We start from the raw sequence: 27,766 nt of genomic DNA, 5'->3' as shown, positions 1-27,766 counted from the left end.
CGTAGTCCTGGTTGTATTATACAAGCTCCTGCACTCAGATCCACACGCTATGCTTGATATCCTATGTTGTGTGCGAGGTAGCCAGGCTTCTTTCGCATCTCGAGTACGGCTTGCGTTTTCCCAGGTACTCCTGTACTCCATTCCCGAATCGGGGCTGGCATATTTAGCATGCGCAGCCTTCTTGCGACTGCTGCGAGTTGTTCGTCTTGACATCAATCACTAAGCATCGTGTTAGTTACCTTCGGAATTGCCGGGCATAGGTACTCACTCTGGTTGGAAGCTTGCGCCGCGGCATCGCTTCCCTCCATGCCAGGCAAGGCTTGTGCTATCCTCTTGAACAGGTTCTTGACGTTGTGGCCCAGCTTTGCGCTTGTCTCGACAAACATGAGGTTGTTCTTCTTTGCCTCCTCTTCTCCCTGCTGTGTGGTCACTTCCCGCTTGTCGTTCAAATCCGTCTTGTTTCCAACCAGCACAATAATAACATCGTTACCTCGCTCGGCTCGTACGTCGTCAATCCACTTCTTGGTGTTTTGAAATGACTTAGCGTCTATAAGAAGAGCGGTGTTAGCACGACTCGTGCATAGCCACATTGAGGGCGAGGGGGTTAGCCGGGTAGTGGGGTCATCAGGGGCACATACTAGAGATGTCATAGACAACAACAGCTACGCTTGAATCGCGGATGTAAGAAGGAATCAAGCTTCGGAATCGTTCTTGTCCAGCAGTATCCCAAAGCTGCAGTCGCACCGTCCGGTCCTCGAGGTACATGGTCTAAGTGGGCAGATGTTAGTTTGGCCTAGGGGTCGGCTGTCACGGTCCTGACCTTGGAGAGGAAATCAATGCCAATTGTCGCTTGATACATGTTGTCGAAAGAATCATACATGAATCGTGTGATTAAAGAGGTCTTTCCGACTGTTGTTATGGTTGTTAGTGATTTTGATTCGGACGCTTCCGCAGTCGGACATTGACATACCGCTCTGTTCTCCTAGAAACACCAACCTGAACATGTGTTAGCTGAATGATTTGAACGTAAATTCTCAATGTACACACTTGAACTTCTTCAAGGGGTTATTGTATGATCCGCCAGCTTGCGACATCTTTGCGGCTCTGTTGTCTCGTTCGGAGGCTTGTAAGGGACGGTGGATTTGACAGCTGTCAAGCTAATGGATATGAGGCCGCTGGAAAGGATAGGATGCGATCTCGGTTTCTTCAAGGAATAGATTCTTTTCTTGGCGACGCAAGAAACGGAAGAACAACAGAAAGATGCGACCTCAGAGTGGCAATTTGTATCGTAGGGATAAAAGGCTAATTACCAGCTGGAATCTGGAGAAAGGAGCGTCTAGATCCTGGATTTGGCAGGAGCATATGACATGGAGGCCACCCTGAACGAATCCGAGGAAGGTGCACGTGCCGATAAGAACATATCTGTTGCCGTCCATTACGGAGTCCCCATCAAGTTAAGCGTTTGATTGATTTGCTTCCGTATTTTGTATGGAGGGAGCGGGTCGAGACTCCCGGCTCCACTAAAAAATTAAGAAATCGGTCCCCCACCACTTCTATCAATAAGCAGCATTTTCGTTCTTCATTATCGACAACGCGATATCCTTTTCCAGAGAGGACTCGCAAATATGCCAGTGTTACAATCCAAGAACGCCACCGGGGGCGATGCTCCCAAACAGTTCAACCAGCCTTCGCGAAAAGGAAAGAAGGCATGGAGGAAAAATGTTGATGTAACCGAGGTGCAGAAGGGTCTTGAAGAATTGAACAAGGAGATTATCGCTGGGTAAGCTAAACTCCAAGCACTTCCTTCTCGCTCTGCTAATATCTCTATAGTGGTGTTATCAAGGAGAAGTCCTCTGAAGACTTGTTCACTCTCGATACTAAGGGCGATGCCGGTCTACCCAAAAAGTTCAACAAGCACATCAAGAAGGGCCTCAAGGCTGACGAGATTATCAATGCCCGGTCTCCCGTGCCCGCCGTTTCCATGCGCAAGCGACCGGGCGACAAGACAACCAACGGAATTCTTCCTGTAAAACGCCAAAGGACTGATTGGGTGTCACACAAGGAGCTGGCGCGACTAAAGCGAGTGGCCGATGGAGAACATCAGAATACTGTCCAAGTACAAGATGCCACCTATGACATCTGGGACATGCCTACAGAGCCACAGGCGAAGGATCCCGAAAACTTCTTGGAAGACGAGGTCAAGCCCAAGGCTCCAAAGTCGATGAAGAAGGAGCCCCTTTCTTTGTTGGAGAGTGGCAAGCAGGTTCCTGCTGTCCTCAAGCCCACGGGAGGATATAGCTACAACCCTGATTTCGACGAGTACACACAACGTCTGGAAGAAGAGAGTGAGAAGGCTCTTGAAGCTGAGCGCAAGCGCCTGGAGAAAGAGGAACAGGAGCGCATTAAGCAGGAGGCTGCAGCCCGATCAGCGGCTGAGGCTGAGGCCGCAGAGGCTCGTGCCAACCTTTCAGAGTGGGAGGAGGATTCCGAATGGGAAGGATTCCAGAGTGGTGCTGAAGATGATAAGCCATCCGCCAAGCGCCCACAGAGAAAGACCCAAGCTCAGCGCAATCGCATCAAGCGCCGCAAGGAAGAGGAGCGTCTCGCGAAACACAAGGCTGCCCTTAAGGCCCACCGTCGCCAAGCCCAGCGCATCCAGGAGATCGCCGAGGAGATTGAAGAAAGAGACCGCAACAAGGCACTTGTCTTGCAAAAAGACGACGAATCTGACCCCATTGATGAGCTTCGTGCCGAGAAGTTGCGCCGCAAGCAGCTTGGCAAGTACAAGCTTCCTGAACGGGATCTTGAGCTTGTCCTTCCAGATGAGCTCGAAAGCTCGCTGCGCCGTCTCAAGCCCGAGGGCAACATGCTCCGGGACAGATACCGAAGCATGTTGGTGCGTGGCAAGGTTGAGAGCAGAAGACATATTGCTTTCCACAAACAGGCCAAGCGCAAGTTTACGGAGAAGTGGACATACAAGGACTTCATGATATAATAAAAGATAGATGGGCGTCTAGGTGTTTTAGGGAGAAAAATAATATTTCGACTTTTGCTGCGAAAAAAGGGCCCCAGAAGCGTAACTCATAGAGCATAACTCCATCAAGCAAATTAGACTTGCGATTCCTCTGCTACATCGCGTCTACAAACGTGCTTTTCGCAAGTCCTGCTATGCCTCTATACTAAGCTCCAACGCCTCAAGATCTAAAGAAATGACAAATATTAAGCATTCATAAAAATAGATTTAGAAACTCATTAAATCTGTTTATTGTCAGAGATACTCGTGAGAATAGGAAGGAATACAAACCTCGTCCAAATAGACCTCGCTTGGTCCAGTCCATAGCCATCAATAATCGTGTTCGCAGACTCACGCTCTGCGCAAAGTAGACAGAGCGCCAAGCATAAACAGCCCAAAGGCCACCAGCCAAGCTTCGACCCTCACCAAGATCAAAGATGGCAGAGTTACCAACATAAGCGAGGCTGCCTAGGTGCTTGTACTCAAAGGCCTTGTAAACAGCAGCATCAACATCACCCTCGCGAATGTCGTTGGCGTTCAGGCCCTCATGCATGCGTGCCATCTTGTTGAACTTGCGAGCAAGATATTGTCCTTGCTGATGAGCGCGCTGGGCAGTAGCAGGCAAGGATGTGAGCTTGTTGTCAACTTGTTTTAACAATTGTGTCAACTCATCAAAGTCGAGTGTGCCGGATTTGTCCTTATCGAATTCCTCAAATAGCTTGTCCACGCGCTTGAGATGGTTGATAGACTGGGGGAATCGTTTCTTGACGTCCTCAGCAACACCTCGCCAGTCAGCGAAACTGAGCTGAAGCGTCTCGGGGTCCTTGCCACGCTTCCAGGCCAAGGATCGCAGGAAGGTGACTACATGGTCGGCAACATTGTTCTGGACTGTAGAACAATCTCCGATGGCGTATACATCGCCCAGCGGTGAGCCATTAAGACGAAGGTGGGTGTCAGTCTCCAGAGCATGCCGGTTTGTCTGAGATTTGCCCAGTTTAGCAGCCAGTGTTTGACAGAACTGGGTTTGCGAAACACCAGTCGACCAAAGGCAGAAGCCAATGGGCAGCTCCTTGGTGATCATTGTGCCATCTTCCTGTTTCTGTGTGAAGATGATCTTGTCAGGGAGGACCTCCTTGACACGAGAGTTGGTGAGGACGTCAACTTGGTCGCGAGCAAAGCGTTCCTCAGCATATCGTGAAACAGTCTCATCGTATGTGTTCAGAATATGTCCACGGCTTTGGATAAGATGAACTGAGATCTCATTACGTAGAAGTCGGGGGAAGTGCCTCGTCAGATCCTCGTTGAGAAGGTCAAAAAGCTCAGCAGCGAACTCGACACCTGTAGGGCCACCACCACTGACGCAGAAGGAAAGCAGACGCTTTCGTTCCTCATCTGGACATGTAGGCAAATTGGCCAACTCGAAGTTTTGTATGACCTGGTTTCGAATCATGCGTGCGTCATTGATATCCTTAAGGAAGTAGGCATTTTCCAGACCCTTGACACCGTGAGGGTTGGTCGTCGAACCGACAGCAACGACAAGCTTATCGTATGGCACATAGAATTTGATATCCTTGCCGTTTGCGTCAACTTGCGACACTTCTACCATCTTGTGCGAAAAGTCGATATCTTCAGCCTTGGCGCGAATGAAGTGACCGTTAACCCGGCTCAGGATTCGTCGAATAGGCTCAACAAGAGATCGCAGTTCGAGAGTACCTACTGTAGCTGAGGGAAGCATAGGGGTGAAGAGGAAGTAATTGGTTGGCGAAATAACAGTAACGTGATAATCTTCTGGGTTCAGTTCTTTGAGGAGCGCAACGCCTCCCCATCCGCCACCAAGAATCACCAGTCGTGGCTTGTCTTTGAGGCGACGCTTCTCCTCCGAGTCGTCATCATCAATGAACACCTCGGCGATCGGCAGGTTCTTTTCACCACCACTGCGAGGCTGTAGGGCAATTTTTGAGATATCGATATCGCTCTGAGTGGGGTGCTCGCAATATGTGCTGGCATCGTATATGAAGAAGCCAACAATACCAACGCCGATGACTGATATTGAGATGCCAACCCAAGCCGCTAGGCGATAGCAAAAATTAACGACTTTAGACTTTCCTTGGGGAAGTGGTTTTCCTGAAAGGGCACGCACGAAGAATTGGGAGGGTAGCTGGCGGGTTGTTCGGCTCGTTGCTGGAGAGCCCTTTGTGATTGAAGGCGAAGCCCCTGTGAGCTTGACGAAGCTTCGCGATTGTGACGAGTATAGTGGGCGAGGAGCGAGAGACGGTTTGAAGCATCGAGAGCTGGTAATGGCCCTGTTTTGACCGGCGCGAGCCAGTCGCGCGGCCATCATAGAAGAGATGGGCATTATTTTGCGGAATTGGTGGGATGTTCAACGTCAATCAATGATAAGCCAACGAGGTCAAAGAAAACGTTTGGTGCTTTCTAGATCATGACACGAGCGGAAGCACAGAATGTCAGTGAGAGAACACTCAATGGATGATGCAGGAAGAGAACAAGAGTGAAGCAGAGGAAAACAGAGTCTTCTAGTTTCGATTGTATTGTGTAATGCATGCATCTAAAAAAGGATCTTCCCGTTTACGGAGCTCAATCAGGGATGAACTGGATGTGGTTGCAGCTGAGACTTCCAGAGGCGGTACCTACAGCACGGTACAGCTACGTCATTACCAGAGCTCTCCCAGTCTCCCCTTCATCACCACCAATTTCTTGGCGATCCATGACAACCGAAGATCGGCGACTCCACTACTGTACAGCAATATGGCACTTCAAACCTCAATATCTTATTTTCCATCGTCATTAAACCATAGGCCGTACATAGACGAACCCACGTATTCATTTGAAGCCATATCGACCCCTCGGATACGTCGGCCGCCATGCCCATGACTTTGGCTGGTTTGCGTCAAATATCACACAGTGGCTCCTCTTTTTTTCCAAGTATCCTGTTGGTTTCGGACGTCCCGTTTCGTGGATCCCAGCCGTGGATCAGTCAGTTACGTTACAGATGCTGATGAGATGCACATTGTGGTGGACCTCAAGATTGCGAAGAGCTGACGCAGCAATCAAAGGCAGCGCTATTCGTATATTTGCTTCCTTTACGGATATAATTACCGGACATTCCGATAATCCCTATCGTCAACCTTGATTTGACTACCACAATCACTGCGTTGTTTCCAAGATTCTGCCATCATATATCATGACAGACTATGCTATATATATGAGTGGTCCATCAGCAGCGGAAATACCTCTTCTCGACCCATCTTTCTTGTTGGTAGTCGAGCATGTTGCAAACCACGACTGTAATCTCTGGGAAAACAGATGTCAATCTGTGAAGTCCAACCTTGCCGGCCGAGTATGTTGCTAGAACAATACGATCCTGCTTCACGCCGTGATCGACCAGGACTTGCACCGCCATCAACGCTGCACCTCCAGTAGCCATCTGGGTGTCCAGAAGTAGGACGCTTTCTTGGTCTGCAATATCGTCAGGTAGTCGCAAGTAATGAAGTTCCGGCTCTCCCGTGGAATAGTCGGATTGGATGAGAAGACGGCCCGTTCGGCAATCGGGAATAGTCTTTCGAAGCGCCGGCTCAAACGCCGATCCTCCTCGGAGTACAATAACGGCACAGACCTCACCCGTTGATACAAGACCCTTGTATTCGTATCCTTGGGGTGTCACAATATTCTTGGCCTCGAAATGGGCATTGTTGAGGGCTCTATAAAGTGTTAGCGAACAACCAGTCTTTCATACTCACAGTCTCTTACTGTTCAATGATCAGACTCGCAAGCCTGTCAAAGTAGAAGATGAAATCCTCAGGATCTGTGTCAATATCCTGAAGGATGGTATTCATGAATTTGAGCTGCCGTGTATCATCCAAGACCACGACCCGTTCAGAAAGCGGCGAATCCTTACTTGCTGCTTCCAGGCGGGACAGTGCCTCTCGGTGATGTCTTGATTTCTCGAACAGCTTTTTCTCAACAAACTGAACCATCATTTCTGCAAACATGAGCATTTAAATCGGGGTTCCAAGGTCTTATGACAACTCACCAAGGGCAACTCTGTTCTCGATTCCTCGTGGTACGATCAGATCAGCAACCTTCCGTTGGGGCTCGACGAACTTGGATTTTTTAATTAGCCTTCGTAAGGAATTCCCTGTTACTGATACCGAGAGCTTACCTTCTCAAAGTTTGGCTTGACAAATCCAAACCACTGCTTGATGATGCCCTCGATATCTCGCCCACGCTCTCGGACATCACGGACAACTATACCAACCTGGTCAGAAATCCCTTCCATAGGTCTTCCTAACATTAAGACTTACGTCTCCTTGACAGGCAAGTATCTGCATCTGCCTCACAATAAATCTAAATTCAGTGTTAGGTTCAAATCATACGCTTCAACAGGGCATCGGATTTAACATACACCCATATCCAGTAGCTCGAGCACTCGAGGGTCGTAAAGCGCAAAAATGCCCTCCAAGACAAGTACATGAGGCGAGTAGATGGATGTTGTATGGTCCAGTCGAGAATGTTTCGCGAATGAATAAACAGGAATTTCGGCCCGTTTTCTATGAGTATGGTGAGACGTCAGTGAGGTGTAAATCCCAGAACCGTCTTCAACTACACATACCCAGCCTTAAGATCCCGTAACTTATCAACCAGAACATCGAAATCGATGGCCTATAAGAATAGCATCAGTTGTCATTCTGGAGTTCACCCGATATCACATGAAGCATACGTCAGGCGAGTCGAAGTCGTATTCGTTGGCAAAAGCCAATTTAGACTGTTCAGGTGTCAAGGTCTTATAAAAAGAGTCCTGTTATATATGAGCTTATGTTCGAAGTATAGTTTCAGGACTTCATGCCATTGACAAAATAACGACCCAGGGTAGGTTCAACTTCTTGACGATAGCCTGGGACAAGGTCGATTTGCCTGAACCTGAGCTGCCCGCGACGCCGATAATGCTGACATCGGCCCAAGGAGGTGAATAGTAAGCTCGCTTCTGAACCGTGACATGACTCTCGAGCCCGCCATTGACTTCAGGGATTGCAGAGGCGGACATTGCGGTGGGCTAGTTCTCGAGATGAGGTCACCGTCACCTGAAATTTGGAGCGAAGAAGACGAGGATTGAACGAACGAATGGCGAGACTGGAGAACTCAAACTTTCCTCTCCGAAAACTAGCCCTGCAATGCCCACGAGCTGTACGAATATGGTGCCTTCAAAGTTTCGACTTGAGGGTTTGGCTTGCTCGTCGTTGGTGGAGCAGTGAGCACGGTCCTGTCGCGTGTGTGATCCACAGAGGGCCAAGAAGAAGCGGGACAACAGTGAGAGCTTCAGTGAAGAAATGGGCTATTGCTAGCAGCCGTAGCTATAGGCCGGAGGAAAAGGAGGGAGTGAGAGTGAGGGTGAGAGTAGATATATTGATATATTTTGGTGTTTGAGTTAGAAAGCAGAAGTGTAAGAAGATAAACCAGCTCAGCCCTGGCCCTGCCCATGTTTTAACGATCGACTTGTCCTCGTCAGGGTTCTCCTCATACCGTATCTGTATATCGAAAGACGGCGATGGCCGAAGGCGCATTGCGTTCTCCGCACGATGAAGAGAGATAAGCTACTGTAAATACTCCGTAAGTCTAGCCCTGTTCTACTACAAGGTAGGTATCACGCCTCTAGCTCGATCATGGTGACCTCTGCAAGCTCCGTGGCATGTAATCTGTGGCTTGGCTCATGACATCGATCTCATGAGTTAGGGTACCATGACCCTCCTTGATGCCCAGATTAGAGCCCATTAGCTGTATTATAATAGGAGGACTATGCCGGAAATATCGAATCGACATCTCAAATCGTGATTAGGGTCATACCGTGGACTTTATTGCACAGCCCAAATCGATTCATCGAGAGCAGTGGCATAGCCGCGGCATACAACGGAGCTCGTTCTCAGGGACCTTTGCTTGATTTGGCGGGGCTGTCAATGATGGAGACCTGAGGCAGACAGAGCAAAGCTCAGTGGAGCTTTTCGTCGACATGATTGGTTCTCAGGCCTAGTAATGAGGCTACAGGCTTTGGACCCACGAACACGGCGCTACTTTTCCTCCAGCCCCAATCATATTTTCTTCTCCTCCATCTTTCGTCAACCTCTTCTCTTTTTTCTTTTCTTCTTTCTTCTTTACATCGTTCGGTAAACACAGAAAGTTTTCCTACGAGTAGCATAGAGATCACGAGCCTGGATTGTGGCCTGATTCTCGATGCGCTGAATCGCCTACTTCCGGCTATTGCTTCTATACTGTGCCGTCGATTAACCTGTCTCCGTTCAAGCTTCGACTCGCAGCGATCCCCGTGCTGGGATAATTAGACAAAATGGTGAGCTTTGTTGTCGACAAGCCGAGCTTCAGCCCAAGCTTTGTATAGCTGGGTGCTGACTCGAGAATCAGACGTCATCTGCTTCTACAGCTACTCCCGTCAAGCACGCCTTTGACCGGCGTGTCCACGATGTCAAGTCCCCCAAAAGGTACGATCCTCTTCCCCTACAGCCATGTCACCTACCTTGGTCAAGTGATGAACGCACTATCAATGGGAATCTCTCCTAGCATATAATGCGGAAACACGATATCAATCTTCTTTTTCTGAACCCACGATTCAATACACCTCGTTGTATGCACTTTCTTGTCAGCAGTTGCTAACGTCTTTGAAGTGATATCAACGCTCTAATACTGGACTATCTTACTATGGAAGGTTATCCGAATGCGGCAGCAAACTTTTCCAAGGAAGCCAATCTTGAGCCTCACCAGGACACGCAGTACATTATAGCGAGGCAGGAAATCCAGAACTGCATTCACAGTGGTGATATTAAGACAGCGATAACGACACTCAATGAGTTTGACCCACAGGTATGCGCTACCACTTCTTTGAACCCATTTTTTATATGATTAGAACACGAGTTTTACATGCACCACTCATAGAGCCTTCGGGCCTTTGATGAGGAACAACCACTTTTCATGATTATCTTTCTTTTCACTTCTTCATTTCATAAATTTTGGAATGCATTGTCGCTAACTTGACACAAAGATCTTAGATGGAGATAAGGCACTGCATTTTACCTTGCTACGACTTCAACTCATTGAACTCATTCGCGGTTGTAATGCGACTGGAGATATTCAACCAGCCCTCACTTTCGCTACTGAGGAACTGGGCCCCAAAGCACCCACGAACCCCAAGTTTCTAGAAGACTTGGAGAGGACCATGGCATTGCTCTTGATTCCATCTGACGCGCGCGAGCCCCAGTTAGCAGCATTGCTAGAGCCAGAGTTGCGACGAGAAGTTGCAGACAGCGTAAATCGGGCCATCCTTGAAAGACAATCCCGAAGACGTGAAGCAGCTATTCGCCAGCTCGTCCGAATGCGTGTCTGGGCCGAAAATACTGCCCGGGATAAGCGTAAAAACTTGCCTGACCGACTGGATATTGGCTTGAACGGAGAAGAACCCGACAGCCCTAGACCTCACACTGGAAACGGCCATGATCCCATGATTACAACGTGAAATTGATACCTGACCTGGAGGCATGTTCGAAGAGTAGTAGTTTTGATTGTGTGGCGCTGTTTGTCCAAGTAGCGCATGGCGTTTGGGATAAGATTGACATCCTTATGGTAAGGATTATGAATAAGACAAAGGCTGGCTGTTGGGCGTTCTGAAAAGGCTGTCATAAATAGGCTGTAGACCTCGACAGCATCCTAGAGGCAATGTTAATCATTCATTTATCATGCATGGTAGTTCACGGGTGACATTGCCTAAAAAGGGTTTGTTGTAGTTGAAAGCCACTGAACTTAAAAGAGCCTTTATAACATTTACATGGAGCCGATCTGCCCGAGCCATCTATTTCGTCCTGATATGCTTAAGCTTTCTGGCAGAGTACAGGAAGTTGTTGGCATAAGCCTTAGGTGCAAACTTGCGAGAGTTTGGCTCCTGAACAAAGTACTCGTAGCCCTGCTTCTCAGCAAAGTGAATAGCATCCTCCTTGCTCGAGAAGTTGATGTGGGTGCCTTGCATAAAATCACCCGAAGATTGCCAACCGATCAAAGGGTTCTCCCATCGATGTCCCTTAGGAAGAATATCCCAATCCATTCGCCAGCGTCGACCGCGCCAGTCGCCGGACTGAGTCGCAGGCTTAGCTTCCTGGTAGATGCTGTAGTAATTGTTAGTTGCTGAAGCTTTCGACGATATTCGAGTCATGTATGTGGGCAGACGAACCGAACCGTTCGGGCCTGGAGTTCCATGGGAGCGCCTGAGATCACAGCAGCGGGAAGGATCTCTTCGGTGCCATTCTGGACGGATCGAGGGACAGGTGTGTAGGTGCTGGCATCAAGTCAGCACTGATATTATCCTTTTAATTTTAATCGCGCTTCGAGGAATCGTACGAGGTGGCCTTGTCAGCTTCGATATTGTAGTCAGGCTCGCTGGTAACAGGGCCAGTGATGGTGCCGCTGGCCTGGGTGACGTTGCTCTGGAATCGTCGGGGTGCGGCGGAGAGGGCGACTCTGGGCGCAGCAGCGCTTCGCAGCATACGAGCCGCACTCTGAGATCGGAGGGCGGCCATGGTGCAAGGCGGTAGCTTTCAATTGGCGATGAGGGCGTGTCGTTTCTTGAGTGAGTGATGGCTGCTGCGGCGATATTCTGAGGTTGAAGCAAGCTTGAACGGCGTGATTCTGATTGGGTGGAGCGGATCAGTTGTTTTGCCGAAGTCACGGAACGAGTGCTTTTCGGCAAGAACCTGAACCTGGGCGGGACCGTTCATCTCGACAGAACCTCAAACTCCAGCCCTTGCAATTGAGCGTCACGCAGACCCTCGACGGACCAATTCTCGAGACTCGAACCCCCCGAAATACCAACATCATGAGCTTCGTCACCCGCCGAGCGCTCTCGACGCTCATCCCCCCCAAGGTGAGAGAGAGCCCCTTCGGTTATGGGCGCAAATCCCCGGTGCTCCGATTGATTCCGTTACTAACACCAGGTTTTCAAAAACAGGTCGCTTCTCCTAAGGTACGCAGAATACGATGAAACTATTGTCCTACGCAGCTTCGTTTTCGATCTCGACGAGTTTTGGATGGATGAGGACTTTTATGGACGATCGACAATGGAGGGAAATTTCGTCATGATGGAGATTCAGAAGGCTGACAGAATTCGATCCACCACAGGCCATTGGCGCTGCTCCTGATGCTATCCGCATGCAGCGTGTCGTCAGCTTCTACGAGAAGCTCCCCCGAGGTTCCGCCCCCGAGGTCAAGGCTAAGGGTCTCCTCGGCCGATACCAGGCCAAGCACTTCGGCAAGAACCCCACTGGCAAGCGTACGGACACCCTATCTCAAGATTGGATTTAGTTGTTGGATTCTGACAGTGATTGTGTTGCAGCTATCATTCACCTGATTGTCTTCCTTGTCAGCATCGGTTACGTCCAGAACTACTACTTCCACCTTCGTAAGTCTCCCTGTCACAGGGTTGAACGGGAGCTGTTTGCTAATGCTGGAATCATTAGGCCACCACAAGAACAACGCTCACTAAGCAGCTTAAAATGGCGTTTAGATACCTTAGATGGATCATTATGTGAGAGGGAGCGGGGGTCGTGTACATATAAACTCCGGAAACTTCGCGGTCGAGCACGCGCCTTGGCTTCCCTATGTATCTCTAACAGGCAAGTGATGTGACAATGCCATCACGTTTTTGGTTATGCGCTGTTATCTGGTTCTACGTAATGCTGTGTCTCCGAAGCGGGAGCTTTCTGTGTACCCGTATCTCTGTTAGAAATGTAAACTTTTGGGTGGTACTGCGTTCTCAAGCTCTTCCGTATTCTGCAAAAAGAGACCGTCCGGTATTTGAGTTGCTGCACGTCAAGAATTCCTCTTGGCTGTCCTTCGGGTTGAAAGTCTACACAGGCTGCGTCACTGTACTGTACACTAAGAACTTCCAACAGATCATGTCACAGTGTTGACTCAGCCGGTCCTCGGAGTAAGCATAAATCCAGTCTTGATAAGTATAGACGTATATATACTCATTTAGCAGGTGAATGAGTTGGCAGGATGATCTGGATAATGACAAATATAATGTGTAAACTGCATTGTTTGTAGAATTTGAGGACTGACCAAAGGAAGTCAATTAGACGATACCTAGTGCGCGTGCCAAAGCCTATCATAGGATGCTTGCTTGCTTTATTAACCTATTTTCGTGCAAAAGCAAATGCTGGATGACAGTTACTGATACTGAATGACTCTCATGAATATTGCCATCAGGTTCCTTGCACCCAAAATTAGATGAGATCAGGTCCTTTCTGATCAGCTGAGTGGCCGGTAGAGTCATTCGGCTCCATGATGACAAGGCACTTGATGATGCCCCTAAGCTCCAGGGCGTACCGGCCTTGTAGCTGGTAGCTGGAATTGGTCCCGGCAGCCCTGCCACTGGCAGTCAGGGGCCGGGACCGGATGGCCAATCCCAGCCCCTTATCGTTTGGCCGCTAAGCCTAGCCCAGCCTCCAGCATCACTTTCGGGTCTCTGAAAACTGGCGTCTGTCTGTCTGGCCTTCCACATCACAAACACCAGTGCATCAGCCGCAGTTACTCCGGGTTCATTGAAACCTCACCTTACACCTCGCAACTGACACGCCTTGCAGTTTGGTGATTTCTCCTCCTCATATCCCACCCCCGACTCCTGGATCGAGCATCGTATCAAATACCTCGCAATCGGACGAACGAAGATCGCCTTTCTATCCCGTCACATCCTCCGATCCCCACTACCGATACTCTTGCCCTCCCCGCCCCGCGGCGTCGCAACTGATCCGACCTCGAGACCTGACGTTTCGTCTGCCTCTAAACTCTAGTCCGACCAGAAATCGACGAGACAAGGCGGAGAAACTCATCAAGAGGGCTTCTTTTGCTTAACACACGACCGGCGCATTCTTACCACGTATGATGGCAACAGAGGCTGCCGTTGATAAAGCTGCCGATGCCACTGCCTCTCAGTCACAGCCTGTACGTTTCCTCTTCCCTGCTTTGCGAAAGTAAAATTCCAACCGTTTTGCTTTTGGCGAAATTGGCACACTGCGGCCTTCTTCATTGCCTATTTGAACCTATTGCTTCAGTTAGCTGAGCTGCTGTAGCTAGCTTTGCTAACAGACTCTCTCATGAACTTAGTCGCCCGACGCCGAAAATGTCGACCTCGTCCGCTCGAATTTGAATGGCAGTGCCGGCAACGATGACTATGAAAATAAGCACATTACAAACGTCGAAGATCAGCTCACCTCCGCCGATGCTAGTGCCAGTGGAGGTTCAGATACAGAGGCATCACGCGCTGATGCTTCAAAGACGAAAGATGGAGAGAAAGTTCATGGCCGCGCAGGCTCCACAGTCAAGAAGCCTGCCTTCAAGGCTGTCTCGGTCAATAAAACATTTCTCGCAGCAAAGGCGACTGCCAACAGTGCTGCGACCAAGGCCGCCGAGAAACAGCCTGCCGGTTCCAGTACGCCCCCGACGACATCGGCCACCTTATCCTCTTCAAGACCTCGCCTTATAGCAAAGACCGGTAGCAGCACTCGCGATTCATCGCCTCGATTCTCTGGTGGTGTGAATGGGGGAAAGCCTGGTAGTGCACCTGATGCAAATGCAGTTTGGAACAAAAACCGACGTATGTGCAACATCCTGAATCAGCCGACTTAATGAACTAACGAAAATGTAGCTGTGCCACCGCCTGAACCCAAAAAGTTTACCGATGAGGAGCTCAAGAAGTATGGAATCCATATGGCCAGCCGTTTGAACGAAGATGATGCACAGGGGCAAAACAAATGGGCAGACATTGACGATGACGATGAAGACTGGGCCCCTGAAGCTATTACTTGGGGAGATGGCACAAAGACGACGCTCCCCCACCCAGACGAGCATCCGCCACCGCCATCAGACAGTGGTTCTGTTGCGTCCAAGGGTAAACCCCTCGATAAACCACGGTCTCCAGCTCCACCTGTAGCTGTGAGCTCCCCCCTGACGAAGTCGAGTAATCTGGCCCAGGGCAAGGGTTTGATTTTGAAGAGTGGCTCCCAGGAAAAACCAACTCTTGTTGCCAAACCTCCAGCTCCCCCAGCACCCGTCAAGTCCCCGTGGGCGCCTCTACCTCCGGTCGAGAAAGCTTCACCTATTCCAGAACCGGCCGGTCTTGCTAGACCGCCACATCATAAGGGCATGACTCCGCCGCCTCCAAAGGAATTTGCGGCGGATGATTTCAATCGTTGGAAAGACAGTTCATCTCACGGAGGCCGGGAATTGTTTAACTCCCATTCTGGCCGCTACGAACCTGTGCACGACAATCGGCGTGGCTCGATGAGAATGGAACAGCACCCAAGGCATCATCCTTCCCTATTACAGCGACCACCCCAACCAGATTATCCAGCTGAACCCTCGGGTGCTTTCCAGACCAATAGAGTTTCTCAGGAACCTCCGTTCGCTAGAAGACGAGGATCATCTAATGTTAGTGGCGGAAGTGGCTCATTTATGCAGCGTATGAATAAGGGAGGCGAAGTGCCCATCCCCCCTCACGAATTACAGGAAGGCCGTAGACCGTCTTTCGTTGGTTCCGTTGATGGCCTCGTCTCCCCCAATCTTTCAGCCTCAGTGCATGGTCCAACGAGGGGCCAACATCATTCTAGCTGGATGCCTCCTCGGAGTTCTCCAAATCCTGCCTTTGCACAACCACACCACCCTGCACCTCTTCCTGAGCAAGTTGCCGGTCCACCCCCTCCCCTTCAACCTGCTAGCGAGGAGGTCGAATATCAGAAGAAGCTCATGCGAGAACGTGTCGAGTTAGCTAGGAAACGACGCCAGGAAGAAGAAGCCCGTGAGGAAGCTGAACGTCGGGAGCGCATTCAGAAAAAGCTGGATGCTATGGGACCTGCGCCAGAGAAGAAGACCGAGAAGAAGGAGCCCGCTGAGAAGTCTGACGATGTTTCACACCCAACACACATTCAACAACGTGACCATAGTAGCGTGGCAAACCAAATTCCTACACAATTGCAGCAGGATGGTGATCACTCTGTAACAGCTTCGTCAGCTCGACAACATCCTCAAGATTCTGATGCTAAAGTTGGACACACTCAAGGCACAGCGCCAGCGGCGAGGCGTGTATCTCACAGCCAAGAAGCGAAGCCTAGTGAGCTTTGGGGAGCAGCTGCAGCATCACGCCAGGATAGAGCCGTGTCAAATTGGGGTACAGGTTCGCAGCCCCGAAACAATGTTTGGGGGTCACCTAATAATGATCGAGGCCTTGGTAACGGCACATTCAATACCGATATCGGTCGTGCGCCTCTGGATAATCGCCCAGGTTCTCAAGGAAACAAGGGGCCATCACCTATCGCCCCTCCCAATAATCAACGACAATCTTCTCAAGCCCGACCTCAACCTCCAGCGCCAATCGGTTCTGGACCTTCACGATACGGCTCTTCTGGTCCTCACCCTCCGGCAGGATCTGATGTAGCAAGCAAGTGGATTACTGCCGTCGGCGAAAAGGACAAACAACTGAGCGCTAGTCGATTAGCAGAGCGGGTTGAGCGCGATCGCCTACTTGCTGAACGCGGTGTTAGCCTTGAGGAAGCCCAGCCGGTCATCAAAGATACATGGCGCCAGGTTCATGCTCCAGGTGATGGTACAAGACGCGCTATTGGTCCTCAAGAAGCACAGCCAGCTGGCCCCTGGAGGAGCCATGATGATGATGCAAAGGAGGATCCTACTAACGTTGGAGTGGTGGGAGGCGGAGTACCGGGCCAGGCCGGAGCTCCACAGAACCGCACGTCTCGATTCTTCCCTACGAGAGACTCGCATGATAGAATCAACGAGAATGAGCCATCGCGATCCAAATCGCCAACCCCCCCGCCACCTACAATGGAAGGCCACCCAGCTTACGAGGGTGATGTTATGAAACCTCATGTATCGCTTCCAAAGCCTCACCCTGTGGTGAAGCTACCTCCATCTATGATGGCCTCACAACCTCCCCCAAATCGTGGACAGTTCGGCTGGGCCCACCCACCATCCTTCAAGGATGTCGTTCGGGGTCCTGTGAGCCCTAATCGTGTACCATTAACGGCCGGAGAGTCTTATCAGGAGAAGTGGCAGAACAAAATCAACAGTTTGCTTGGTAATAGTTCAAGATCTCCACCCCAAAGGTCAATTGGCGTCGACCCTGCAAGCAAGAGTGCTCTGGACCATGTTGCTCACCACGACTCTGCCACTGTTTCTCTACCTAGGAACAATGTTTCACCTCCCGCCCATTTTGACAAGGGCCTTTCGTCACCTGTCACCAAGCCTATGGCCGAAGAATGTTTTGAGGAGCAAGAGATGGGGTCCTTACCCCAGATTCGACTTCCACACAAGGCCCCCGAAGCCGCTTGGCAGCCGGCATTAGCACCTAACAAGCCTCTGCCGAAGAAATTTGCAATTCAGCCAACTGTTATGGAACCGTACTACTTCTCTGCCGAAGTTGTTGGTGGCGGCAATGTTATGAGAATCATGTTCCCTAATATGCAAGAAGCCAGAACTGTCACTATACCTTTCTCAGCAACTCGAGGTGGTCGAGGTTCTCAAGGACGAGGTGGTCCTAGAAGCCGGGGCTCCGGCTATGAACGCAGAGGGGGCAAGCGAGATGTGTCGAGCTCACGAGGAGAGCATCCCCCAACAAGTTCAGGTCGAGGAGGCCGTGGTAGCTACCGCGGTCGAGGTTCTGACTGGGGTCGCACACCAAGTAATCCTGCTTCTTTGGCTGCTTAGGAAAGCAAAGCAAGCTGGAGGAAACCGGCCGAGACACCGGCATGACACCGTCCTCAGCCTACTACATAATACTCGCAGCGCATCTTGTGTTTATCGCTCTATCTGCTGATGCATTGGTCTCACTTCCCAGTACATAGCGGACCCCACCATTCCGACGTCCGTCTTCAGGATAGCATGGAATGAGCTTCTACATACATTGTCTGCACAGCCATATACTGCAGGCTTTCTCAACGTCCCAGCATTTGCTTCTTATGCACATGTTAAAGACGCTATACCTTTTTTCTGTTTTTTCTTCATCTCCCTTTATAACACTGGGGCTCTGTTTTGTCTTCATAAAAGCATACATGGCGGGCATTGCTTTTTGTGAAAATGATAGGATCACCTGGAAAGGGAGGACTTGACAGGCTCTTCAAGGGCCACATACAACCCAAATCAAATGAAACACGCGCCATGTTCTCGATGACAGGGGAAGGGAAGACGGCGTCTGAGTAACAAGTTCGATGACCTGCTTTACTTTGGGTCGGGACTGGGTTCGCGATAATCGAATGTGCTAGGTTTTTTCCCCTTCTTATTTTTGTACTTCTTGTATGAAGGAGCTGGATCAGATAAACCTGGAAATCAGAAACAGCCGCAACGGACTTATGGAGAGAGATCACTATGATGGGAACGATGAGCGTTTCTACGCCTTGATGAAATCAACGAGTGCGTACGAGGCTCTGTCAGACAGACGATTGATCAATCATATAAATTTCGCGAATTATAAGTGCATAAAGTGATTGTCCCTGATAAATCACAGTGTGTGGTGATGACATTGTGAGACGAGATGTAATTGCTACAAGTTTACCACACTTATTTTCCATGTTCATATATTGTTTGTACATTAATGGTATCTATCATATTCAACATCCCTGTAACAAGATCCTCTTCTAAAGTTCCACCCATCCCATGCATGATATACAGTCGCTCACAATAAGATGAAACAAGTCGACAATGTAGTATCACAAACTCCTAAAACGCCCGTCTTCCAAGGCGTTAAGTCATGACGTGCATATTAGCCTCCCTCCATTTGTACTCTCTCATTTATTTTTAGACAGATAATTAGACCTCCTCGACTGCACAGTTGGGATGCACAATATACATGATTTGTGAGGGATCTGTTGAAGAGCTTGCTTCACCATCGGTAAGGCCTTCGCCGCGGAGAGCCATGAGGATGTTTTCCTGTAATTTTGAGTTAGTATAGGTCTTGGAGAGGGGAACAGATGTGAATAGCTTACCTTGACCATCTTTTTGAGCACCATGTTGGCGAGGGCCTTTTCTCGGTGGTAATCGTCCTCACCTTGGAGCTCATCCTCCTTCTGCTCCAGGTACCAGTTGACCAATTCATCGCCGTTAACACCTTCGAGGTTGCCGACCTCAGCATCGGTGATATGCTGAACAAACATATTGACCATCTTGATGTAGTTGTCGTATGTAATTGTTTGCTTCCTTCTTTCAGGGGCAACACTGCTACGGCCAGGCTGTGTGTCATCTTCTTCCATGACTGCGTCGTGTTCTTGGCCACGGCCGGAAGCAGCATCAGCGGCACGGAGAAGCGTCTCGCTATCCTCTTCGGGTTCCTCGTCGTACACCTCAACATCATCGTGCTCGACGGAGATGATACTCTGTCGTAGGAGGTTGTAAGCCTCGACAACCATCTCAGTGCTGATCTCTTCCACACAGTTGACCTTCGCAATAGCCTCGGAAAGACGAATCATACTCTCGAGCTGACGGACTGTAATTCGGTACGAGTTCTTGCCCACACCTCCTTGGGAATCGTCGGCGCGAAGTTCCTTGTACTTCTCCACGAGGACATCCTTGGCCTCTTCAGTAAACTCAGGTCGGAAAGTCTTTGCAAAACGGATGTATCGCTGAAGTTGTTCTGTGCTGAACTCGGGCTCAACAGCCTCGTCACGCAACTGGTGGATACCAACAATGTGCTCTGCCAAGTGGCGGTCGACTTGTTCGTTACACTCGTCGAGGACAACAAAGAAGAGATCGAAACGAGACATGATAGGTGCGGACATGTTGATGTTGGAGCGGAGGGTCGTCTTACGGTTGTAACGACCACCAACAGGGTTAGCCGCTGCAAGAATACTAGTTCGGGCATTCAGCGTGGCTTGAATACCGGCCTTTGCGATCGAGATGGTCTGCTGTTCCATAGCTTCGTGGATGGCGACTTGATCTGCGATATCCATCTTGTCGAACTCATCAATAGCACAGACGCCATTGTCTGCCAACATGAGCGCACCAGCCTCGATAGTGAATTCACCTGTTTCTTCATCCTTGACCACCGCAGCAGTAAGACCGGCAGCAGACGAAGCCTTGCCGCTGGTGTAAACAGCACGGGGCGCAAAAGAGCACACGTATTTCAAGAACTGAGACTTGGAAGTAGAAGGATCACCGACAATGCAAATGTTGATATCACCACGAAGTTGCATACCCTCAGCCGTGCTCTTGGGGACACCAGACATGAGCTGGAGAAGCAGACCCTTCTTAACGACCTCATGGCCGTAGACCATGGGAGCAATAGATTGCACAAGACGGGAATAGATATGATCACCGTGGACCATTGCTCGTAGGTCCTCAATTTCAGAGGGGTTCATGGATGCTAGAACAGCAGCTTGGGCATCTTCGACTGACTGCTCTCCCTCGTTGGTTGTGTTCTGCGTCAAAGCATTGACAACATCTGCAGCACCACTGGCAGCCGACTGGCCAGACGTCGAAGTGTCTGGGTTAACCATACAGGCAAGGAAGGCAAGACGATATGTCAAGTCTCGTACACCCAGAGCCTTGAGACCGCTGATTCCACTTCCACCAGCATCGGCTCCTCTAGGCGCATTGCGGTCGTCACGGATAGCAGTCGGTCGCATTCCTGGGAGGCCGAGTTGGCTGACATCGGGAACGACGATCAAAGCACCAGTGAAGATGCACTTCTCTCCAGCCTTAGCGCGATCGACAATTTCACCACGCAGAATAACGTCCATGGTTCGGGGCATGCTGCCTGTAGGAATCTCGGAACTGTTCTCCTGGATTCGAACCTTCTGCCAATCGACGAAGGTACTGCGACGAATGTCAAGTTGCCAGGCCACGCGGTTCTGGCATGTCGAGTTGGGACATTGCGTAGGTTCTGTGTATCGAAAGGTCTGCTCAACATTTGGCACAACTGTGCGACAAGCCTCGCAGTTGAAAGTAGCGACAGACAACTCAGGACGGACTTCGGATGTTCTAGTGACTGTTCCAGAGATAGAAAGGAGCTGGCCAATGTTGGCGGCTCGGAGGGCACGGACTCTGGAAACTAGAGGCAAGTTGTAGAATGCGATAGAGAAGAGCTTGTCGGTTTGTTGGTGCTCATTCTTGCGGTGTGACGACTCGGACTGGCTGGCAGAGCCGAGATGACTGGCTGCAGAAGTCGTGAGATTGCTCGAGGCTGTGGGCTGGCGATGCTCGCGGAAGTACATAGGCTCGTACTTTGCAATCATGTTGTGTAAAGCAGCGGTGAGAAAGGGGAGGAATCGATAGTACTGGCGCATAACACCATCCGCCAAACTGCCATTCTCCCATGCAGCCAAATGTCTATAGTCGACGTAGAATGTCGAGAGCGAGTATGTGCGCATGCCTTTGATCTGGGCGACATAGTACTTGTCTGTAGTGACAGCGCTGGGTGTCGGGGCGCTGGGTGTCGGGGCACTGATAGGGTCCTCGGCAAAGCTATTTTTCACACAGAGCGGTTAGAAAACGTTCCATGGGTATGACGAGTCTATGTAGATGCACTCACTTCTCGATAAAGGACTCAAAGTGTTCCTGAACCAGCAGGCCAATTCTGTCCTCAACACGACTGATCTCAGTGGAATTCGGGATCCTTGAGCTTCGTGGGACCTGATCATCCGCAAATCCATCGCCCTCATCATCGCTTGGGGCACCCATATTCTCTGAAGGAGGTCCCCGCGGGCGTGCTGAGGAAGACGAGGGGAAGCCCATATTGCGTCTAGGGGTCGGGGCAGCCCGCGAGGGGGCATCCGACATCATGAAGCCGGCATCGCTCGAGGGAGTAGCCATTGCGGCGCTTGAATTATAGTGATCGTCTGTACCGGGTTGACAGTTGACAAGTGACGATGCACGCAATGGGTTGGTTGACCGAGTATTGGTAGATAAATTGATTGTTGAATGTCGAGGGGAGATTTTAGTTGCCAGGGCAAAGGCACGGATGCTGTGTGGGGTTATCCCTGGCGCTTGAGCTTGTTACAGGGCGACGCGTCAGAGCGCGTCGAGGGGCTAATTACGTGACGCGACTTTAATTGATTGCATCCAGAGTTGACCAATAGGCTCGCGCTATACATGTAGCATCATGAATTATCTCGATGATAGATAGAGATGATGATGAGGTTAATGCATCTCTATATCTATAGACTCTTGTGTTTAGAGTCTATATAATAGCATAATGCCTAAGCTATCCAGATTCATGCTAATATCGTGGCTCATAGTCGCAGCAGCTTGTGTTGCCAAACATCAAGGTATCAAGCGTATATACACACAGACGTGATCTTAACAATATGTTTGAGCCCGGTGCATCATTAATACTAACACCATTTAGTAGGTAACCTTCTGTCTTGCTATGGAACTGTGCGATGGAATCGGTAGGGCATAGCGTTGAGGCATGAAATTCAAGACATTTCCATGTGGTGTGAGCCTGGTGAAAATTGCTTGTATACTTCTCTTGCTTGTCATGATGAAAAGACATAACAAACGAGGCTATTAGATGTCAAGAATATTTCACTGTAGAAGCAGTTGCGGTCATGCATTGAAGTGAAGTTATCTAGCTTGCCCATTTCCAGTTGTCGAGAGACTCAAGAGTCACTGTTACTATTATTGTCAGTCAATAGTCGCACAACTCCAGATTCAAGGGCTTCAGAAAGCTACTCTATAAATCACATAAAGGCTCTTGTCATCGATTTCTCTGGATACAAATATAAATCGGACAACTAGAAGAGATGGGAGTGCTCCACTTCCAATTCGCGTGGCCTACACTAGATGGAATCATTTGATGCACCTATTTTTCGAAGACTATTTCCATAATACCATGACGTATTCTACAAGCCAAGTCAGGTTAAGATACAAACTACACATTGCAAAATATTTTTCGCGACGGTAAATCTATATCAGGCTATGAGTGCTTCGCTGCCTACACTCGCAAATGGTCTTCTGACTTGTCTACCATGCGCATACAACTGAGTCATGATCAACAGATCATATGCCAAGCGGATATACCAACCTTTACATCATTTACCTCAGCCCACGGGTATTAAATCCTTTGTTCGAATACCAATCTGAATGGTCTTATACTTTCAGCCGGTTGTTATAGGCAAAGAAACACAATGAATGGTGCAAGAAATACAACCCAAGATTCATTCTGAATTCTCATTTGTAATCTAAACTCAAATCAAGGAACAAAGTCGTCAAAGTTAAGTTACCGTTTTACCAAAAGTCCCTGACTCAACGTTCAAGCCAGGCGAAACCTAAATCATGGATCCAAGGTGTTCCGTCCCGTCCGGCCGTTGAGAGTTTCACAAGACGCTAGACCTGAAGAGATGCACCTCAGTATGCAATACACCGTCATCAAATACTACTGTAGCAGTCTGATGGCAGACCGACCATCCGGAAATGACACACATATCCCAAGTGATCGACTGGTCACTGCTTATCATTAAGTAACCATATGTACCTCCAGGCTCCGAATGCAACTCTTATGCAGGGACCTTGTGACACGCCCGACTGGCACTCACTCGTACGCCCCAGTTGAAACGTCCACGCGCAATTTTAACGCATGCCATTCGACAGGTCTACTCCACCACCATTTGCCTAGTCAACGGTCGAGAATCACCGACTCTCCCAGAGCAACGATTCATTCATTTCCTGGCCTCGTATAGGCCCAGACCCAGCATTCTTTGTATCCCAATAATACCCCATGATGTCCTGGCAACCTCCGCGTGGGAATGTCGTGCAGATGTTACGTTCCCATGCCTTCAATATCCATGAAATCGAATCACGCCAGTTTCAACACGACCGTGTAGACTCATCTAAGATTATGATTATCCACTATCTAATGGTAACTTGACCACAGAACCATGTCCATTCCTTTGCCCAGCCAGTCACTATAAAACGCCAGTCTACATAACCGATACCATGCTGATGCCGACAAGGGAAGATTGAGATACCCGTATAGAACAAGGGCCATAGGAATGCACACAAGGGTATAATGCCTATTGATCAAAGTCCATCCAAACCATATTCCCCTGCGACTAGGGTAAATCGACATAAATAATAACAACCCGTATAAATCCCCTCTTGACATTCCATCATAGTACCTCCATTCAACATTCCATTCGTGTCCATAGTCCCAGTCACGTTATTCCGTCTATCCCATGTCCATCCAATCCAGTCAAAAACAGTCCAGTAAGAGCCTCTATGGTGTAGATACCTGAGAGCAAACGCAGTCCAATAGCAGAAAAAGAAACAAGAAAAAGATAAGCATGAAATAGGCGACAAGTCTATGCTACCATACATGAACCCCCATGTTAGTAAATGAGGTCACTGCCTCGATAAAGGTATGAAAGATAAAGAAATGTCATAGTGTGCCTATCAGGCCGAGAAAGCATGACTCGAGATTGACAAAAAGGCTCAAGCAGCATCAAGATGAAAGAATAAGAAAGAATACGACGCCTAGAAACCTCGTGCGCAAGCCTGGGCATTGAGTGCAGTGTCGCGCTAGCGTAATGTTGTATCGTGAAGGTGGCGCATGGCGTCGATGGTGCGGTGCGGCGTTATGTGATTGGTTTGGCGGTCAGAGGCCTACAGCTGATCCCTGCTTTGCGCTCGACGGATCTACCCGCCAAGTCGTGGTTGGGTCTCCAGTCTCTAGCTCCATTGATCCATGGCCAACAAGAGGGTGTGATTGAATGGTGCTGTAGAGTGCCGTGCTTTGACCGCATGACCATCCTGCGGGCACACGCTAGAAGAAAGAGGATGGGAATGGGGGTCAAAGAGTTGCGATATTCCCCGAGGTTGACGCCCGAGCCGTGGATCGTCTTGTTGGTTGCTCTTTCACCTGAGGTCTAGGTCAAGCTTAGGCGCAGGGCCTGACGCGGATAGCATCACCCAGCCACAACCTGCACGTCCAATGGCGCCATCATCAACGGGAACCTCAGAGTGAACATGGATCTGGGAGGGCTGCTTCGAGACAAGGTGGTGTCTCGTTGAACTCCGCCATTGGCGTGCGCCACAACACCTGACTATCCCCCACGACCCTCCTTCCATGTTCACGAGGCTGCTTGATACAACCTTCCGACACAACCAAGCCATCAACACGAGGTAGAAGGCCCGCGGGGCACTCAATGGTCATCCGATGATGACCTAGGCGACTGAGCGCCACGGCCCTTTCATGCCCTTGGTGCAGGCTCTGCATATCCCGCTGCACCGTACACTGGCTGAGCTGTCTGTGATGTCAGGCTGGGATAGCCTTCTGGGTATGTTGCAGGCGTGGGGTCCCATCGAGGAGGAGTTGCAGTTGGTGGGTGATGGCTCAGCGGGGTATGCAAACCGCTTGTTCCATATCCTCCGCTTCGGCTGTCGTAAGTCGAAACCGCTGGCAGGGGTGTTGTGTTGATACGCAGAGGCGGCTGCTGCGGACTGTGATGACGAAGACCAGGGCTCAGTGTTCGAGATACAGCCGTAGAGTATCCCGGAGCTGTAGTGTACGGCGTCCAACTCGGTTGAGAGCCTGAGAGTGATCGCGGGGAAGGTATCGAGTCGTGATGCTGAGGGAGCGAGTATTGCGTATGAGCATCAGGATGAGCTGGGGCCATGCTTTGTCCAGGAGGCGTAGGCAAAGGCGCATACCCTCCGTTGGTCTGGCTCATCATTGGGGGAGGAACCGGCGTGCTGGGATTGACGCTGTACTTGCCGATAATTTTCTTGAGGGCAGACTCAAGAATTTTCCATGGGAATACCTTAACATCCTTCTCAATGTTGCGGGGCTTGGGGTTGGGAAAGCCCATGATGATCTTGAAGAACTCCTCACTATCTGGCTTAGCCTTAGAGACTGTCTGCGGATGGAAGCCTTCCAAGTTACGGCGGATGCGGTTCTTCTCCTCGACACTGAAACGGTTCGGCGCTGCGACCAGTTGCTCGAGAAGGTGGATAGTGTCGACCGATGTGACATAACACTCGCCTTTTTCGGCCCACCAGATGCATGATATGCAGATGCTGTTGGTTGGTCGCTCATTGACGCTTACCGGTTGGCAGGTAGCGTTCACTGTAGATCCCTTTTGTGTCTTACGGAAGAGGACAATCCGACGACGGTTGGCCCATTCCTCTGATGTCCAGTTCTCGGCCATTGATTCCAGTTTGCCTGAGATCTTCAAAACCGCCTTGCCAGAATAAAGCGAGATAGGATGGTAACTTGTGTTGTTTCCAGCATTGGCAGTGATGGTGCTGGTTCGGACAAGTTGAGGAGCGCCGTTAGAGTGAGACGGAGAAGACATTCCCAAGGGTGTCAAAGGCGGGCGTCCAACCAAGGAAGTGTCCAATCCACCGGGGCCTCTCCCTGTGCTGCCCAACGTGCTCGGATAAGGACTCCATCCCGTCGTTGGACGCCGATGGTAGTGAGGGTCTGTGAAGCTCGTGCTTCTGTTGTAAGTACTAATCATGTCGCTGTTTGCTTGTGGAAATGTATTGGCATATTGTCCTTGCTGAGGTGGATACTCATAGGTATTTGTACCAGGCTCTGATGGTAGCTGAGGCTCACCTTTGGGTGAGGTACTCGGCTGATCGATCGTGGTGGCAGGTGCCGCGTCCTCATGCTTAGGCATCTTAGTCGACCTCGTGATGTCATCCCCGGACCCTTCAAGATACTGAAAAGTACCAACAGGAATGCGAGAAATTTCTTCTCCAGAAGGACCGTCTAGGACGAGTGACAATGGCACATTACTGCTTGCACAGTTTGTGACCAGAAACTGAGGCGCATCTCCACTGCAAGTGTAGATAAACCCTGACCCCTCTTGTATATCTCGAGAAACGTCTTGGGCAGAGCACTTCTCAGACCCGAACACCAAGAACCACGTTGGAATCGGTGTCGATAACGAGAACAAATCATATTGGGAAGAGAGTTTGACGTAAACCTTAGTACCAAAAATACCCGTTGCAGGTTGGCAAGATAAAACTGTAGGGCCAGACGGCATGTACTGTGCCACAGCAGCACTATTGGATGCAAAAGATTGCTGGTTCAAGTGAGCAAACTTGTCAGATTGCTGCTGAGTCGGGTAGGCCTGCGTAGGGTACTGTTCGTAACCTGCATCTTGGTATCGGGTCACATCGTAACCAGCTAATATTGTGTTAGCAAATATTCAGTTGAGGTGCTGTCAAAGTTTCTCCACCAGTCCTGAGACGGCTCAAATACAACACTTCCTTGAGTGCAGCCTCTCATGGGCTGTCTTATCGATCTTCGGGCATGTTAACTTACCATGCATGGAAGGCAGCTGGGCCTTTGTGTAAGTCGCCATCTCTAAGAGCCTAGGAGGGGAGTCCCCTCGTGGGTCTCCCCCGGTCTCTGCTCGAGCAGCTTCTTCGTAACGAAGTGCGATAGTGTCAGGCGATTCAAGCCTGTCGTCAACTCCGACGATGATGGGCTTTTGCGGATGGTAGTCAGGCTGTGGGTTGTCGAGGTCAGTGTTGAGCTCCCGAAACACTATGAAGGCGAGATGTTGAAAGACAGCAGAAGCCGATAAGAGGAGACAAAAGAGAAACGCTTTGCAGACTCGTGGGCGGCGTCGAAGAACAAAAAGGATCCGTTTGTCATGGAAGGGTTGGAACAAGGTCTAAGTTGCGACTCACCTCAAAAAGCTTGTAGGGAGGACACTGGAACTTGACAGTAGACAT

The 27,766-nt window shown here is 49.9% G+C and overlaps 10 protein-coding genes across 10 annotated transcripts; 4 read left to right on the top strand and 6 right to left on the bottom strand.

Annotated features, from left to right (window-relative positions):
* Positions 1–163: 163 nt before the first annotated feature.
* FMAN_07950 (putative Ras-related protein Rab-6A) lies at positions 164–1,094 on the bottom strand (the record flags this gene model as incomplete). Its single annotated transcript, XM_041821364.1, has 6 exons — positions 164–219; positions 269–547; positions 639–768; positions 821–909; positions 971–996; positions 1,048–1,094. 6 exons carry the CDS (start codon positions 1,092–1,094, stop codon positions 164–166), a joined length of 627 nt encoding a protein of 208 aa, XP_041687152.1.
* A 531-nt stretch (positions 1,095–1,625) lies between these two features.
* FMAN_07949 (related to myosin heavy chain proteins) lies at positions 1,626–2,995 on the top strand (the record flags this gene model as incomplete). The annotated part of the gene is made up of 2 exons (XM_041821363.1): positions 1,626–1,780; positions 1,831–2,995. The coding sequence occupies 2 exons, from the start codon at positions 1,626–1,628 to the stop codon at positions 2,993–2,995; spliced, it is 1,320 nt and encodes a 439-aa protein (XP_041687151.1).
* A 246-nt stretch (positions 2,996–3,241) lies between these two features.
* Positions 3,242–5,369, bottom strand: FMAN_07948 (putative NADH dehydrogenase (ubiquinone), 64 kD subunit, mitochondrial; the record flags this gene model as incomplete). The annotated part of the gene is made up of 2 exons (XM_041821362.1): positions 3,242–3,258; positions 3,305–5,369. The coding sequence occupies 2 exons, from the start codon at positions 5,367–5,369 to the stop codon at positions 3,242–3,244; spliced, it is 2,082 nt and encodes a 693-aa protein (XP_041687150.1).
* An 879-nt stretch (positions 5,370–6,248) lies between these two features.
* Positions 6,249–8,075, bottom strand: FMAN_07947 (putative uridine kinase; the record flags this gene model as incomplete). The annotated part of the gene is made up of 9 exons (XM_041821361.1): positions 6,249–6,732; positions 6,782–7,013; positions 7,065–7,134; positions 7,194–7,279; positions 7,336–7,378; positions 7,437–7,581; positions 7,644–7,693; positions 7,752–7,829; positions 7,896–8,075. The coding sequence occupies 9 exons, from the start codon at positions 8,073–8,075 to the stop codon at positions 6,249–6,251; spliced, it is 1,368 nt and encodes a 455-aa protein (XP_041687149.1).
* Positions 8,076–9,368: 1,293 nt separating this feature from the next.
* FMAN_07946 (uncharacterized protein) lies at positions 9,369–10,547 on the top strand (the record flags this gene model as incomplete). Its single annotated transcript, XM_041821360.1, has 4 exons — positions 9,369–9,371; positions 9,443–9,519; positions 9,703–9,898; positions 10,077–10,547. 4 exons carry the CDS (start codon positions 9,369–9,371, stop codon positions 10,545–10,547), a joined length of 747 nt encoding a protein of 248 aa, XP_041687148.1.
* A 333-nt stretch (positions 10,548–10,880) lies between these two features.
* FMAN_07945 (putative NADH-ubiquinone oxidoreductase 21 kDa subunit, mitochondrial precursor) lies at positions 10,881–11,601 on the bottom strand (the record flags this gene model as incomplete). The annotated part of the gene is made up of 3 exons (XM_041821359.1): positions 10,881–11,190; positions 11,256–11,360; positions 11,423–11,601. 3 exons carry the CDS (start codon positions 11,599–11,601, stop codon positions 10,881–10,883), a joined length of 594 nt encoding a protein of 197 aa, XP_041687147.1.
* A 296-nt stretch (positions 11,602–11,897) lies between these two features.
* On the top strand, positions 11,898–12,563 carry FMAN_07944 (putative mitochondrial ATP synthase subunit f; the record flags this gene model as incomplete). The annotated part of the gene is made up of 5 exons (XM_041821358.1): positions 11,898–11,945; positions 12,030–12,044; positions 12,200–12,350; positions 12,414–12,479; positions 12,538–12,563. 5 exons carry the CDS (start codon positions 11,898–11,900, stop codon positions 12,561–12,563), a joined length of 306 nt encoding a protein of 101 aa, XP_041687146.1.
* A 1,400-nt stretch (positions 12,564–13,963) lies between these two features.
* FMAN_07943 (uncharacterized protein) lies at positions 13,964–17,797 on the top strand (the record flags this gene model as incomplete). The annotated part of the gene is made up of 3 exons (XM_041821357.1): positions 13,964–14,023; positions 14,186–14,675; positions 14,727–17,797. The coding sequence occupies 3 exons, from the start codon at positions 13,964–13,966 to the stop codon at positions 17,795–17,797; spliced, it is 3,621 nt and encodes a 1,206-aa protein (XP_041687145.1).
* A 1,098-nt stretch (positions 17,798–18,895) lies between these two features.
* FMAN_07942 (putative replication licensing factor) lies at positions 18,896–21,892 on the bottom strand (the record flags this gene model as incomplete). The annotated part of the gene is made up of 3 exons (XM_041821355.1): positions 18,896–19,015; positions 19,072–21,544; positions 21,612–21,892. 3 exons carry the CDS (start codon positions 21,890–21,892, stop codon positions 18,896–18,898), a joined length of 2,874 nt encoding a protein of 957 aa, XP_041687144.1.
* A 3,377-nt stretch (positions 21,893–25,269) lies between these two features.
* FMAN_07941 (uncharacterized protein) lies at positions 25,270–27,766 on the bottom strand (the record flags this gene model as incomplete). The annotated part of the gene is made up of 3 exons (XM_041821354.1): positions 25,270–27,212; positions 27,351–27,537; positions 27,722–27,766. The coding sequence occupies 3 exons, from the start codon at positions 27,764–27,766 to the stop codon at positions 25,270–25,272; spliced, it is 2,175 nt and encodes a 724-aa protein (XP_041687143.1).

Source organism: Fusarium mangiferae, assembly GCF_900044065.1.
Source record: "Fusarium mangiferae strain MRC7560 genome assembly, contig: FMAN_scaffold012, whole genome shotgun sequence".
Lineage (NCBI taxonomy): Eukaryota > Fungi > Ascomycota > Sordariomycetes > Hypocreales > Nectriaceae > Fusarium > Fusarium mangiferae.
The sequence above is the reverse complement of the archived record's forward strand: the minus strand, read 5'-3'. Positions and strand labels throughout refer to the sequence as shown.